Source organism: Vanellus vanellus (genome assembly GCF_965231255.1).
Source record: "Vanellus vanellus genome assembly, chromosome: Z".
Classification (NCBI taxonomy): Eukaryota; Metazoa; Chordata; class Aves; order Charadriiformes; family Charadriidae; genus Vanellus; species Vanellus vanellus.
This window is the reverse complement of record NC_138908.1, coordinates 85,957,483-85,972,384: the sequence shown is the minus strand read 5'-3', so window position 1 is coordinate 85,972,384 and position 14,902 is coordinate 85,957,483. Positions and strand designations below refer to the sequence as shown.

The window sequence follows — 14,902 nt, the reverse complement described above, 5'->3', positions numbered from 1 at the left end:
TTACCTTTCTGATGGCACCAGAACACGTCTGCAGGGGCTGTGCTACATCCCGACTCCCTCCACTGGTACTTTTTCTGGTTATTAGGCAGCAAAGTACATTTGGATTATCTCCACCCATGCTACAGTGGAAGCATGAGTGTAATTTCCATCGTCGGATGCAGCTAGAGGTCCACATGAGCAGAAGGTGCGTGTGTTGCTCTGGGTCACTCTTGCCATCCCTCTGTGCTTCAGCAAAGTCCTCCTTGCATTGAGTGTAAGATTCTCTGCTGCTAAACTGTAGTCCAGATTTGTATTCCATACAGAAATACTAACAGACAGCAGAGTAACCTTCTGTATTGAATAAAATCTGACAAAAATACAGAATATGTGCAATTTTTAAATTTTTTTGGACACTAAAACAGTTGTCAGGTTGACTTGTCAAGAATGTCTAAAATAGATAGGACATATCTTGACTTTAATACTTACTGGGTTTACTCTGCTGCACATAATGTTCTCGTAAACCAAGTAGGAAGCACGGAATCATCATAGAATGGTTTAGGGTTGGAAAGGACCTTGAAGATCATCGAGTTCCAACCCCCCTGCCCTAGGCAGGGACACCTCCCACTAGACCAGGTTGCCCAAGGCCACGTCCAGCCTGGCCTTCAACACCTCCAGGGATGGGGCCTCAACCACCTCTCTGGGCAACCTATTCCAGTGCCCTCACCACCCTCAGAGTGAAAAACTTCTTCCTAATGTTCAATCTGAACGTGCCCTCTTCCAGTTTAAAGTCATTCCCCCTCGTCCTATCACTACATGCCCGAGTAAAAAGTCCTTCCCCAGCTCTCCTGTAGGCCCTCTTTAGGGACTGGAAGGCCGCAATAAGATCTCCCCGGAGCCTTCTCTTCTCCAGGCTGAACAGCCCCAACTCTCTCAGCCTCTCCTCACAGGAGAGGTGCTCCAGCCCCTCGGATCATCCTTGTGGCTCTCCTCTGGACCTGCTCCAGCAGGTCCATGTTCTTCTTATGTTGGGGACTCCAGAGCTGGATGCAGTACTTCAGGTGGGGTCTCATGAGAGTGGAGTAGAGGGGCAGAATCCCCTCCCTTGCCCTGCTGGCCACACTTCTGATGCAGCCCAGGATACGGCTGGCCTAAGAAGCGGATGCAAAATTAGTTGGAAAATGTACTGAGAAGGTAGTAACAAGTAGTTGATGGTGCAAATGGAAAGAGGCACCTGCTGCAGTCCTGTGTGGGACGCCAAGGGAGAATAACCCAGAGGTGTCCCCTAAGCCTCCTCGTGCTAATGACGTCTTAGCTGGATTACTCTGGGTTTAGGTACCGTGGAAGAGATTCGCGGGAGAAACAAGGGCTGTAGGAAATAAGACTTCTGAGGACAAACAGAAAGAGTGCTGATTAGCTAAAGGTGATGTGATATTTTTCAAAGAAAACGCTGCTGTGAAGGGGAAGGGAATAACCTGGTTTACATACTTGTGGATTCACAGGTCGTAAGGAAAGACTTTCTAACGTTAATAATAACAACGAAGCGCTGTGGTAGGTTTCCAAGGACTTAGTGGAGACCTCTGCATAGCAGACGTTTGGCAGGGTGACGCTGGGGCAGGAGACAGAGTGGAACGCGGCCGTTGGAATACGGGGATGGCTCTGCAGCTCCACCAGCTGCTCAGAGCAGAGTGGCGATTGTCCAGGTCAACTGCAGTACCCACTTGGTCACAGTAACCATCATCTTTGGCTCAGGATCATCTCAACCGTTCAGGTTCCACTGGAGATGACACCTAACCTCTGCGTGTTTCATTGCTGAGGCAAAAAAATAGGTAAATACGTAAGGGTCATCAGTGTATAGAACGTTTTTAAGGAAAACTACTTATTTCCCTTCGGGTTTTTATAAATAAGCTAAAAATCACCACTGCCAGCTGATTGGGAACATATGGAAACAGTTAATGCCGCGCGGAAGAAACTGAAATCAAAATACCTTCTGTTTCCTATTAATTTACTTTTCATTTTAGAAAGTCATCTTAATAGGATATTGTGCATCTCGTTTAGCTAAATGGGATATTCTTCTTCTGGATGGTGAACAAAGAGGAACTCTATGGTTCCTGCCCTGGCCTCCTGCAGAACTCTTTCAGTTGGGAACTATCTATATGCCTCCGTTCCAGAGGTGGTCTCTGATTTGGTCGGTGACCTCGGATGGGTCGGGAATTTGGTGGAGGCTCATCGTTCTCAATTTCTCAAGATGAGTTGGGTTCGTGGCCGTCGTGAGAGCTGCCTGGCTTCCCTTACCCTCAGTTTTCCTACGAGCCAGTGCTAGATAGCGTGTGGTTGAACAGGCTTAACTAGGAGCTGCTAGAATTTTGTTTGCAAAATAGTCTGATCGAAATCAGGAGGTCGGGAGCAATGGTTTAGTGATGCAAAGGAGCCGATTGCTGCAATTTCCTACCAGGAATTGTATTCTCCGAGGACGTTTCCCTGCTAGATTTTGAAAATCGGTTGAGTTGGTTTGGCTCTGGCACAGCAACTCCTATTTCAAGACCTGCAGTGGACACGAGAACTAATCTTTTGCGGTTTTCCTTAAAACGCCTGTAGAAAAACCTTGAGCCTGCTGCTTAGTAGAGCCTGGCTAAATACTTTAAGTGATTTTTAAAAATTTTTTCTTCTGTTTTTTACCCCACTCCTACCTGCTTTCTTTGCTGGGAGTGGGGAGATGAGAAGAGCAGAGCATCTTGAATAGTTCACGTGTCTTCGAACATGCTCCTAGCTTCAAGGTGAATCTGAAAAACAGCAGTACTTCAAGTTTGCTGATAAACCTTTTGTGTTTCTCCCGTTGTTGAATCACCCGAAGCCGTTTCATCCCTTCTTAAATCAGCGAAGGATGGCTTTGCCTCGCTTTTGCTCCAGGACGGAGGGTACGACGATCAGCTACTGAACATAGCTGTGATTTATGTTTTCCTAAGGAAACTACTTAGCTGAAGTGCTAATCCTGCGCTCCTTAGCGACAAGAGGTTTGTTTTCTCCTTTTCTTCTCCTTTCAGTGTGGCTGTCGATACAGCATCTTATTCTACCGGTGGTGAACGCGGCTGGAAATGTAAAATAGCCAATGTCAAAATGTGCGTCTTTCTTTTTTCCTCGCTTTCCGAAGGAAAAAAAACCAAACAAAAAAAGAATGAGAACTTTTTCATTCGGTGCCAAGTTGTGGTTGTTGTTTTTTTTCCCCCCCCCCCCCCTTTTTTGCAGAGTTAACCTTGACAAGTTTGCGGGCAGAGGAGGCAGCGGCGAACGGCACTGTTATTTTTAGCTGGAGGAGAAAGCGAGGAGCTGGAGTGTTAGTTAGGCAGCGGCACTGCCTGGGGATGGGCTGGGGCATCGCAGCACTTCAGCCTCCGCTGAAAGGATCCCAAGTGGAGAAAACATCTTGTCCTTGATAGCTCTGCCGCTTGGTGCGTGCTATAGTAAAGAGAAATATTTCTTTACTTTCAGCCTTTCAGCCCCGTTGAAAAACAATAGATGGGTGAAATAGCAGATGCCGTAGTTATTCCTTCATAAGCTTAAAAAAAAAAAAAAAAAAACAAAACCAACTCTAAAACCTAAAATGTCGCTTTTCAATCGTTCCTCGTAGCGCTTTTAATCTCTGGAAATAATTCGTAAATTTATTGTTTGGAAAACAAAAGGACTAAAGATGAGTCTCGCGGGGAAAAATTGACCTCTTAAATGGAAAAGCTTTATGAAAACCCAGTTTGGGAATGGCTACAGACCACCGTTTTTGTTTAAAGATCTTGAGCCCGTTAATGGTATATTAATACGAAGCCTGGAAATGCGTGAGCCGATGGTGAGCGAGCCGCGTCGCTGCCTGCCCGTCGCTACGCCGCCCGGCTGGGTAGTTGCACCACCAGAATTTGGCTCTCTGTGTGGGGCAAGGCGCTGCAGGTACACCCTTTCATCTGGACGCTGAGAAGATGTTCCCGCTGAGGGGTTGTCTAATCCAGGATTAGACGTGCCTTTTAATCTCTGTTAATATGGAAGCCAGATTGGAGAGAGAGCTTTTTAAAACCGGTTACGTTCCTTGCGTGGAGAGGACGCAAAGATGCGCCGGATTCGCAGCGACTCATTAAGTCATTAAGTTATTCTCCTCCTTAAGCAGTTATTTTCTGTTTTCTTAGACCAGTTGCCCAACTAATTAATGAGATGATGAACAATTTTCAGAATATCAACAAATGGACGCCACCTCTCAGCTTGGTTGGTTTGCCCTGAGATCTGCTTTTCTCGCAGTGATGTGCTCAGCACTTGAACCAAGTGGACAAAGAGTCGAAATCTGTTCATTTCCACCGTTATTTTAAACGCAGCTCTGATACTTATGTGTGGAAGATTAAAGCTCTTTCAAAGGAAAAGGCTACTCTTCCTTTAATATTACGTTAAGCTTTTATATTTGGGCAGATCGCTAGGGAAAGGGTTAGACCTGCTGCTGCAGAAGAGAGAGGAGTTTGGGCAGTAGGGATGTAATGCCGGGTGCTTTTCGGTTTTATTACTGATCTAATGGTAATAATTAAATGCCTCTTAGGATCTACTCTATATAACTCATCTCTTTTTTTTTCTCCCCCCCCCCCCCCTTTTTTTTTTCTTTCTTATTCCATAGGAGTACTCATTGGGTACCTCAATATCTCCTGAGGGTACTGTACTATCAGGGTTAGGCAGAGAATTACTCCGTTTCTATATTGTCTGATGTCGTAAGGCAAACAACGCTTAGAGAGAAGTGTTATTATTAAAGTAGGTATTTTTTATTTCGGTCGTCAACTGCGTACCAAAAATAGCCATTCATAGTGCTGTGAAATGCTGACATAGCCTGAAAATATTGGAAGCCTGTCTCGCTTTTGTTCTTTGTGAAATACAACTCAACCCAGATTAGTACCTTCACCACAAAAAAAAAAAAAAAATAAAAAAAAAAAAACAAACATAAAAGTCTTTTAAAAACATGTTAAAATTGGAGGCTTTGACTTTCCAAAATAGGAAACGCCAGAATTCAGGTAGTATCTGTGAGCTTCATTCAGTTTTTTTATGCCTATGCATTATGATAGCATTTTATCCTTTTGATTAAAAGCCGAATATTCAATTTGTGCTTTTGTTGTGGTTTAGCAGAACTTGAGCTAACAAGGCAGTACCGGTGGGATGGATTCTCTGCCCTGGGCGAGGATAGGTTTCACCAGCGATTACTGACAACAGAGGAGTGATGAAATGAAGGAAGATGGTTTGCTTTGCTGCTTTTTTTTTTTTTTTTTTTTTTTTCTTTCAAAGTTTGTGGGCAACTTTCTTGTTCCTCTACGAGCTGTGTATCCTCTACCAGCAATTTGTCCCAGACTCTCTGCCAAAACCATGTCAGCCTCACCGCGAGGTCCTCACGCTCTTTGCGCAAGCTGTTTCTTGCCGTTTTCCTCTGTAATTCCTGGTTCCTCCCTCCGGCTCCTTTGCTTATGAACTCAGCGCATCTTCCTACTCCTGGTTGGGTTTTTGGTTTGGTTTTTTTTTTTTTTTTTTTCAAGGATCAGAGATCACAGCGCTACAGCGAGTCCTTATCTGTAAGAACGTAAAACCTGCCTGCAACATCTGCCAGAGGCAGTGGAATTCTCCCTTCTATTCGAGTACGGAGATAATCGTAAGGACGGTACAAAAAGGTTAAATGTGAATTTGCTCTTGACTGATTTCCACCAAAACAGAACCAAAAAAAAAAAAAAACCAACCCCAAAAAACAACTTACAGCAATTGTTATCTGTCTCTATCTTGCTCGGTGCTTCAGGTTCTGGAGAAAAATGCTCTGCGATCCAGCAAATCTACCTGTTCCAAAGGAGAGTTAGGATTTGGGGGCTCGCAAGAGAGGAACAACAAATTTGAATCTCACAGTAATCAAGCCATCAGCTGTCTTTGTTTTATTAACAGCAGCTGAGCTGGGAGGCATAATTAGGGTAATGGTTTCTGGCTCCAGCTGTGTCTCACTACAGAACAAAGAGAGCTCAGCAGAGATTTTGTAGTATAAAACACTTTCCCCCCCACCACCACCTCTTTCTACTTGGGAGAATTAACAAAGATTACTCGATGTGTTGGAGGTTGGGATTCAGATATGAGTGGACTTTAGTATTTTTCAAAAGAGAGTGTATTCTGAAGCCTACGAGATGTCGGGGAACCTACCAGCAGCGTGTGCAGCGAGGGAAGGCTGTAGGTGGCTCCAGCCAAGGGGTAGTTGGGCGCTCACGTGTGCATGGGCTCTACCAAGTGGCTTTGAGCATCTTGTGGTACTTTCAGAGGTCTCTAAGGAGGTGTTGAAATATTTCCCTGTACCCTTTTTTTTTGCGTTGTTTTGAGGTTCGGATCCTCTGCGTGACTGATGAGTTCCTCTGGGATAAGGGATGGGGTTTGCAAAGTGGGCTCTTTTTTGGATGAAAGGAGCTCTAGAAATGGAGGTTTTCTGACATCCCACATGGAGAACTGCCGGTGGGATGTCTGCTTCTGCTGTGACCTACTGAGCTTGGAGAGGGATAAAAGTTAAAGCCTGACCTAACTGTGTTCTAGCTAACAAGGACCAGCTGGGTCACAGAAAAGGGGGTGGGGAGGGAAATATGGTGAGGATCAGCTTGGCCTCACCAGGGAGATACATGGAGGATGAGAGCCTTGAGAGGGAACGTGCAGGTCCTTGCGCCTGGAATCTGCTATGGGGAAGGTACACGGGGCACTTCGGGTGGTTGATTCGGGGAGAAGAGCAACTTCGTGGGCTTTTTTCTTCCCCCCTTCTGACTGCTGTGGCTTTGAATTCTACAAACCCCCCAGGAAGTCTTGTAGACTCTTGTAGTTGTGTTGAGATATTTAATAGTTGTCTTCAACGACTCCTGGACAGAAGGCTTTAAGCTATAAGGATTTTACTTTAACGCTTAAAAATGAAGGTGAATTTCTAACCTGAACTATTTTGCCTCGAAAATCCTGACGTGAAGTCCTGACAGATAGAAATATGAGCCTATGTCAGTGCACGGGGCTTGAAAATGTGAATTTATTAATTCAGCGGCGTGTGTTAAATTGTGAAATCATCTATCTGTTAAAAACGACTGCAGGACGATACTGATAGTTGTGCTAATTTGACATTAACAACGTCTCCCTGGCTGCGACACAAGCCATAACATGGTTATTCTTTAAGAAGTACGGATACGTTCACGCAGGGAAAGGAGATGACCTCTTCTTGTGTAAACTGATACAAAGATCTCTCCTTTTCCAGTTATTTATGCGCTCTGATTTTTCATTCCAGGTGATCAGCTTTTTCAGCTCCCGATTAGAGCAAGCTGGAGCTGAGCTGTCAGTAGAGCGAGTTCTGGAAATCATCAAGCAAGGAGCTGTTGCTTTGCCCAAAGACAGACTAAGAGTAAGTGCTGGAGACCTCGTCAATTAAAGTGTACTGTTCCAATCAATTACATACGTACCCTTTATATCCGTAACGTCAAAACATCATTTCTCCTCTCCATAGCGACTGATAAGGGATTACATTGCGGATTGCCCTATGTGTGTGTTTTAATTGAAATTCCTAATTTGTGCTAAACGGTTGGGGGAGGGGGGGGGAGGGGGGATGTTTCTTGGTTAGTTATTAAATTGTGTGTGGAGGAAATATAATTTGCTGAGGCTAAGGGGTTTTTCGTCATTTCTCAAAGATGTGTCTCACCTCTCCATCTGTTGTTTAGTTAAGCTATAACCAAACTTTGATAATTCTTTTTTTTTTCTGGTTAACTTATTCTTCTTTCTGTAGTGTTCTGCGCCTCCATCTGGGTCCGTATAAAACACCACAAAGATAAATTTCTGGGGCTTTTAGTTAAGAATTAACCAACCTTCTGAAAATCAATTCAAGACCCCTAAGTGCGGTCGACATGATCGTGAGCTTTCTGTATAATCCTGAGCCGACCCCTCCGTTCTTTTTTGAGAATCTCCCAAATCTCATGAGGGATTTACCGACTTGACAGGTTTTGTGAGGCTAAAATCCATTAATGGCTGTGCGATGTTTAAATACTGCAATGATGAAATCTGTGTAAGTAGGTAAGTAAATAAATGGGAGTTACGGGTGTTTATTAAACCCGCGATTAATTTTGCTCCTCCATTATGCCAAGTGTATTTTTAATACCGTCTGCTTTCTGCAGAACCATTTTTGTTCCTCTTCCGTGATAAGAGAGCAGGAGCGGCGTTTCTTTTGCGGTAACTTTAGGAAAACAGCATCTGATAAGGCACACTGAGTACACACAGCCATTGGCGACGGCTGGTAATTTATTTATACCCCAGTAATTTTAAAACACCCGGTGGGAATTGTCTAGCTGGCTGCGTATACTAATGTCTTTCCTCCAGTTCCCCGTGTCCCTGAGATGGCGCGTATTTAGTCACTCGGGCTGAATTACTTCGGGAGAAGGTGGTTTAGAGTGCGAGTCCTGAGCCGCGGTACAGGAATAGCCTAAGTAACACCAGTTGAGTTACTGGATCCAAATCAAACCCTTCGGGTTGTGTCTTTGCTGCACTGTGGTGCTGTGAATAGAGAGAAACACTGGACCTTTTGCTTTTTCTCTGACGACTTACTCTTCCATGCAGATAATGAAAAGTTCTTAGGTTAAGAGGCTACAGCGATTCCTTCTTGACATAGAGCCACTCCTAAATAAATGCACCACTTACAAAAAAAAAAAAAAGTTTTTATCAGTTGGGCCACAACTTTAAAGAAATGTTGTTTCTGGAGTGAAATCCCATCAACTTTACATTTTCTGCATTAGTGATGTACAGCGTTCAAAGTGACGTGTTTCTATTGCCACTTAAATCAACAGATCAAAAATGTTTGACAAATACTGCGCTCTGGAAGTCCTCACCAAGCAGTTGAGTACTTCCAATTTAAAGGTTGCGTATAGAGTGACTTACCTTTCTTCTGAAGGACTTGGGGTTAGCAGCAGGGTCACCAAGTGAACACAGACAGTCTGGCACATAATTCTTCTACGCTGCCCACTTATACCTACTGGGTTTTGTCATATTTTTTTTCCAAAATCCTTTTGGTGAGCAGCAGTTTGGCCGGAGCAGGTTACTCCTGTGTGGAGAAAAGTTGGTGTCACTGACCTTGGTGTTTGTAGTCAGAAAATCATAGAATGATTGGAGTTGGAAGGGACCTTGAAGATCATCCAGTTCCAACCCCCCTACCCTGAGCAGGGACACCTCCCACCAGCCCAGGTTGCTCCAAGCCCCATCCAACCTGGCCTTGAACACCTCCAGGGATGGGGGCCATCTACCACCTCTCTGGGCAACCTGGGCCAGTGTCTCACCACCCTCACAGGGAAGAATTTCTTCCTCATATCTAATCTAAATCTCCCTTCTTCCGGTTTGAAACCATTCCCCCTCATACAATCACTCCCCTCCCTGATCAGGAGTCCCTCCCCAGCTTTCCTGGAGCCCCTTTAGGGACTGGAAGGGGCTCTAAGGTCTCCCCAGAGCCTTCTCTTCTCCAGGCTGAACACCCCCGACTCTCCCAGCCTGTCCTCCCAGCAGAGGGGCTCCAGCCCTCCCAGCATCTCCGGGGCCTCCTCTGGCCCCGCTCCAACAGGTCCATGTCCCTCTGCTGTTGGTGGCCCCCGAGCTGGAGGCAGCACTGCAGGGGGGGTCTCTCCAGAGGGCAGCAGAGGGGCAGAATCCCCCCCCTCGCCCTGCTGGCCACGCTGCTGGGGATGCAGCCCAGGATATGGTTGGCTTTCTGCCGGCTCCTGGTGAGCTTCTCATCTACCAGCAGCCTCAAGTCCTTCTCCTCTGGTCTGCTCTCCAGCCATTCTCCACCCAGCTTGGGTTTGTATATGGGATCGTCCTGTCCATGTGCAGGACACTTGGCCTTGTTGGACTTCATGAGGTTGGCATGGGCCCACCTCTCTAGCCTCTCCAGGTCCCTCTAATGTGATGTCATGCATTAATTTGTAGATGCCCATAGATGAGTAGGATGCGATCCTCTCCTGTAGAAATGACCTTGTGAGTCTTGGTGCCCTCTGTCCTCGTACTTCTCCGAGGAGTCTCCCAGTTCCTCAGGTCTTCCCACTTCAGTCTCTGAGGTTTCAAAGGGAAGCTGTTCTGAAGCTCGACAAAATCATATTAAGATCAGACTAAAGATATAGTTACACAATAACTCTGGCAACTGGGAGGAATTTCAGCAGCTAAATAAAGGAGAGCGCTTTAATCCACGTCTTTAATGACACTCTCTGGGCATGTCTGGATGGGTGGGAGCAGTCCTACCCACAGTCGCTTTGCCTTCACAATAGGCTCCTCTAAGATTGCGTCTGGGAGCAGGAAGCTGGTCTAGCTCCGTAGACCAACTAATGTCACCTGCTGAAAGGACATTTTTCAAACGCAGGTTGGCTTGGGCACAGCCCATTCGGAGAAGTGGCTTCTGGACAGGAGTTGGCCTGTGCTTGGCCAGCTTGGACAACGTGTGGGAGGAATTAGGGGTCTCTTGCATCTGGGTTGACATGACCTACGTGTAATCATGACACGCAACACTGTGGAGTTTAATCCGGAGAGCTTTGCAGTTAATTGCTCGTTAATTTTCAAGCCATCCTTGTCTTTTGCCGTAACATACTGAACTGCTCTGAAGTACAGGAGATCCTGCAGAGGTATTACTCCTACCTCCTAGAAATTACCGTCTTCAGCCGAAGCGCTCTGAGGGAGGCGGTTGAAACACAAAAAGGTTATGGTTTGGAAAAAGGAGGAGTGGAGCTTTTACTCGCTTGTTTCCCTGCAGCTCAGACAATGGTGGGTTGGGTTTTTTTTCTGATGTATAAGTACCTAATGTATGCACAGATAAATATAGCGAATGTTTTCAAATTGCTTATCTTGGCCTTTGTCGAGGAAGTGAGCATTCAAGAGGCGTTACATCTATTCAGATCTTGACTCCGTTGCTTAGACCGTAGTTCAAACATGAATAAACGGCAACTAAAAATAACAGCACTTAGAGCCACGATCCTGATCTGCATAATGGTGCTTATCAGTTTTGTAGCACACCCCAGTACTCCCGCTCCCTTTCGCTGTGGGAAGCAACATGGGATGCGAAGTGAGCGTGTGTGTTAGCAGTAGGTCATATATATCTATATATTTGTGTGTGTTAGGAAAGATATCCCGCTTTTTCTTCGCAAATAATTGTTGGGAAATGGGAGATCTAACTCATATTTTCCTTCCAGTCCTGGAGCAACCCGACTGGAGACAAACAATATAATTACCATTATTTTAAACGTATGCTTTTAGCCATGTGCTGTGGAAGGCAGGGAAAGTCCAAGCTGAGTAATTAGTCTTTTAGAAGACTTCTGCATAAACAGAGAGATAAAGAGCAGGTGCTGAAATCAAGAGCTGCTTATTTCTCCTTTGGTCTGTGGGAGGAGATAAATGAAGTTAATATGCCCGGGACGGAGGCAGAAGCCACGGCGTGGAGATAGAGCTGTCTCCTTCGCAGACGAGCAGCCCACAGTCCAGGCTCCCTGTTTTATTGCAGAAGCTTATTAAAGGCAATTTAGAGATCATAGTGATAGGTGAAAATTGGCCTCGTTCTTCCTTTAGTTTTGGTGTTTGGTTTTTTGGGTTTTTTTAAAGTTCTCAGGCTGCCTTTCTTCCCTTTGGTGAACTATCTGTGCTTTCAGGACGAGGAGCGTGAGAGAAGTGGGACTGTGTGTCTGGAGTCTGCGAGTTATCTCAGGATTTCAAGGGGAGTTAGCCGGCAGATAACCGCTCTTTTACAATAAGTGGGAAAACTTGTTTCGAATACCAGCTCGTGACTGGAAGCTGACATTTGGCTTCGTGGAATGATCACACTTGGGAGGCCGCATTTAATGCTTTAGAAGAGAAAAGTTCCCATTAGCTAAGCCACTTAAGGCAGAGATTTCATTTTCATGAGCATATTCGGAGCTGCTTTTATGTTTCTGCTATTCCTTTTCTCCCTGTGTCGATGAGTATTTTGTCATCCGTGTGCATTCTGTCACATGTTCTCGCTGCGCTATGCAGACATGCCGCTGTGCCATCAACTCACACCTTTTTGGTATGGTACAAAATTTAATATTTATTGAGTGCGTTCCAGTTTGACGGGCATTAAAATTTCACAGAATATGTAAAAGGAGCAGAGGTAAAAGCCTTCAGTCTCTTGACAGGACAAGTCTTGCTTTAGGTGTTAAAAGCACTTCTCATAGGTCTCCCCTTCTATTAACGATGGACTTCCAACTCCTTCAAGTTCCATTTGTTTCGTTGGAGAAAGCCCCTGATCGTCGACGCACCGGAGCGCAGGGGAAAAGAGTAAATTGTTGTCGGAGTGATGGTAGCTGGGCCAGAACAGCTTCGTGTCCCTGGCGCGTCACCCCGCTCCTGAGGAAGCAGCGTCGATCCCAAAAGTGCAGCTACCCAAAATGTCGTAAAAATAACGTGGTTGTTGACTGAAGTGGCAGCGAATTCAATGGGGGATGTCAAGCGTAGGTATCTTCAACTCTGGAAGGAAGGTATAGCCATAAAAGAAAGTCCAGTCCATGTGAGGTCCCCAAAAGTGAGGGAGTCCAAAAAGTCTCTTGGTTTAGCTACTGAGCTGAAAGGTGGAAAGGTTACCCTGTTTCTGCAGAAGCTCCTCCTAGGAAGGGGACATCATTTGCTCAGCAGTCATTTGTACCATCACACCGTGCAGAGGGACAGGACATGGACAGCACTCAGCGCCCAGATTGTGAAGGAAATGGGTGGAATTCATATGTATGCATCCTACCTTACGTGATGTTGGTCCTGAGAGACCATCCATTACCCCGTCGTCCACTACAATTGCTCTTGATGATGGTCTTTTTTCTTCTGGAGTCCTCAGTGGCTGTTATTTGGCCACAACAAGATGCTGGCCTCAGAATCCAGACCACTGGTCTATCATAGAATGTTTTAGGTTGGAAGGGACCTTGAAGATCATCCAGTTCCACCCTTCTGGCCATGGGCAGGGACACCTCCCCCCGCCCAGGTTGCTCCAAGCCCCGTCCAACCTGGCCTTCAACACCTCCAGGGATGGGGCAGCCACAGCTGCTCTGGGCAACCTGCGCCAGGGGCTCACCACCCTCAGAGTGAAAAATTTCTTCCTAATATCTCATCTAAATCTCCCTTCTTCCAGTTTGAAGCCATTCCCCCTCATCCTATCGCTACATGCCCTTGTAAAAAGTCCTTCCCAGCTCTCCTGTAGCCCCTTTAGGGACTGGTAGGCCACAATAAGGTCTCCCCGGAGCCTTCTCTTCTCCAGCCTGAACCCAAACTCTCTCAGCTTTTGATAATTAAATTAAACCTTGAGGCAGATCTGTAATTCTTAAGCTGTGGACATCTTTCTTGCAGTTGTTTTACCTCCCTACCATGGGTTTTAGATAGAAGACTCCACAAATTAACTCTGGGTGCCGCTGTAAAGAAGTAGGAGCAGAGGGGTTATGGAGACCAGCAACTCTTAGGGAGCTCTAGGGCATAGCACTAAGCAAGAGAGACAGAAAACTTCCTTAGAAAAGAAATTCATCAGATTCTTCCTGATATTTACGTTTTTCTGGCTGAAGGGTCAAAGATCTTCTTATAGTGGAAGCCGATTGTGTCTAATACATCCTTAGGACACTCGACAGGCGTCTCTAATGCAGACTTCCCTTTGCTGACCCTCAACTGCTGTTAACCCTTAACCTGAAGAAGATCGGATTAGTAAGAGAAGTGTAAGAAACTTTTCAACAAAGTGCTTTTTGGGCCTTTCCAAACCACCAAACATATGCTAAGAAGAATAATATTTATGGATTGTATATTTCCTACTGAGAATTTATACCCTCAATTAAGATGTCAAACTTCTCTGCTTCCGTGAGCTGACCTGTAAGCGATGAACGATAACTCACGTTTCTTTTGAAGGCATTCGTTTTAGAGGGCAGATTCGCAGCGACCTCGGGTAGAGAAGACTATACTCCCCATCCCTGGGGAAATACGATTTTGAGTAATCAAAATTCCAGGAGAAACGATCTCAAAAGTTTCGATGGGCCTTGTGGTCAGAAAAGAATTATCCTCGTGAAGCTGCGAGCAGGCAGTCAAAGACATGTCTGCACTCGGCTGACTCTGGCTAATCTCAAAGTGGGATTATAAACCTGTCTGTCTGTCTGTCGGAACCAGGGCAAACCCTTCTGCAGGTGCTCTTCTGTTCATACGAGCTCCTTAAATTGTTGAGAATGAGTTGAAACTAAACCGAATGACACCACTTCATAATAAGTACGTCCAAGCAGGAGTTTCTATCGTTTAAATCTAATTAAATGGTGCAAACTGGCGCGTAGGCAAGATCTAAAGTCTATGAACAATATTAGGGAAAAACGGTGATTATTATAGTACTTGAAGTTAGATACTTGCTGCCATACGGCGGTGTATGGGAACTCTTGACGATGCATCGCAAAAACTTACAGAAAATAAGGCAGAAGTCTTAACTCCATCATCCCAGAAGGGAACCAAAACTTTGGGGCTATAGTTTAGAAAGAAACGCCGCTATCATTTTTGAAACATTAATATGATAATCCACAGAAATGCTTCCTTAGCAGGAGGTGGACTTGAGCGGCTAGTTAGAATATGGAAATATTGTGGTATAAAATGGTGGTATAAAATATGTGGTACCAAATTTTGCATATATATTTTGCATATATATTTTTTTAAGCAAAATTGCAACCCTTGTGCTCGTAGAAACATTTTTTTATATGCCTGCTCTCTTTTTTTTTTTTAACATTGAAGCAGCCAAGGGCCAAAGTAAATTAGCTTTAGCATCGGTGGATTCGAAGTCTTTGAAATTTGGTGACACCTTTCGTTCCATGGTTAAAAGTAGATGTCGGCGGTCTTTAGAGAGACTTGTTTGGAGCTACGTATAATGCAAATACGGTTGATGAGTTGGATC

General features: G+C 45.2%; 1 protein-coding gene across 3 annotated transcripts in view; it reads left to right on the top strand.

Moving 5' to 3' along the window:
* Positions 1 to 14,902, top strand: part of DYM (dymeclin) — a 244,951-nt gene that overhangs the window by 198,841 nt on the left and 31,208 nt on the right. For all 3 annotated transcript variants that reach the window (XM_082497723.1, XM_082497722.1, XM_082497724.1), the window contains exon 15: positions 7,268 to 7,381. In XM_082497723.1, coding sequence (XP_082353849.1) covers positions 7,268 to 7,381 — 114 coding nt within the window. The remainder of the gene's footprint in view (positions 1 to 7,267; positions 7,382 to 14,902) is intronic.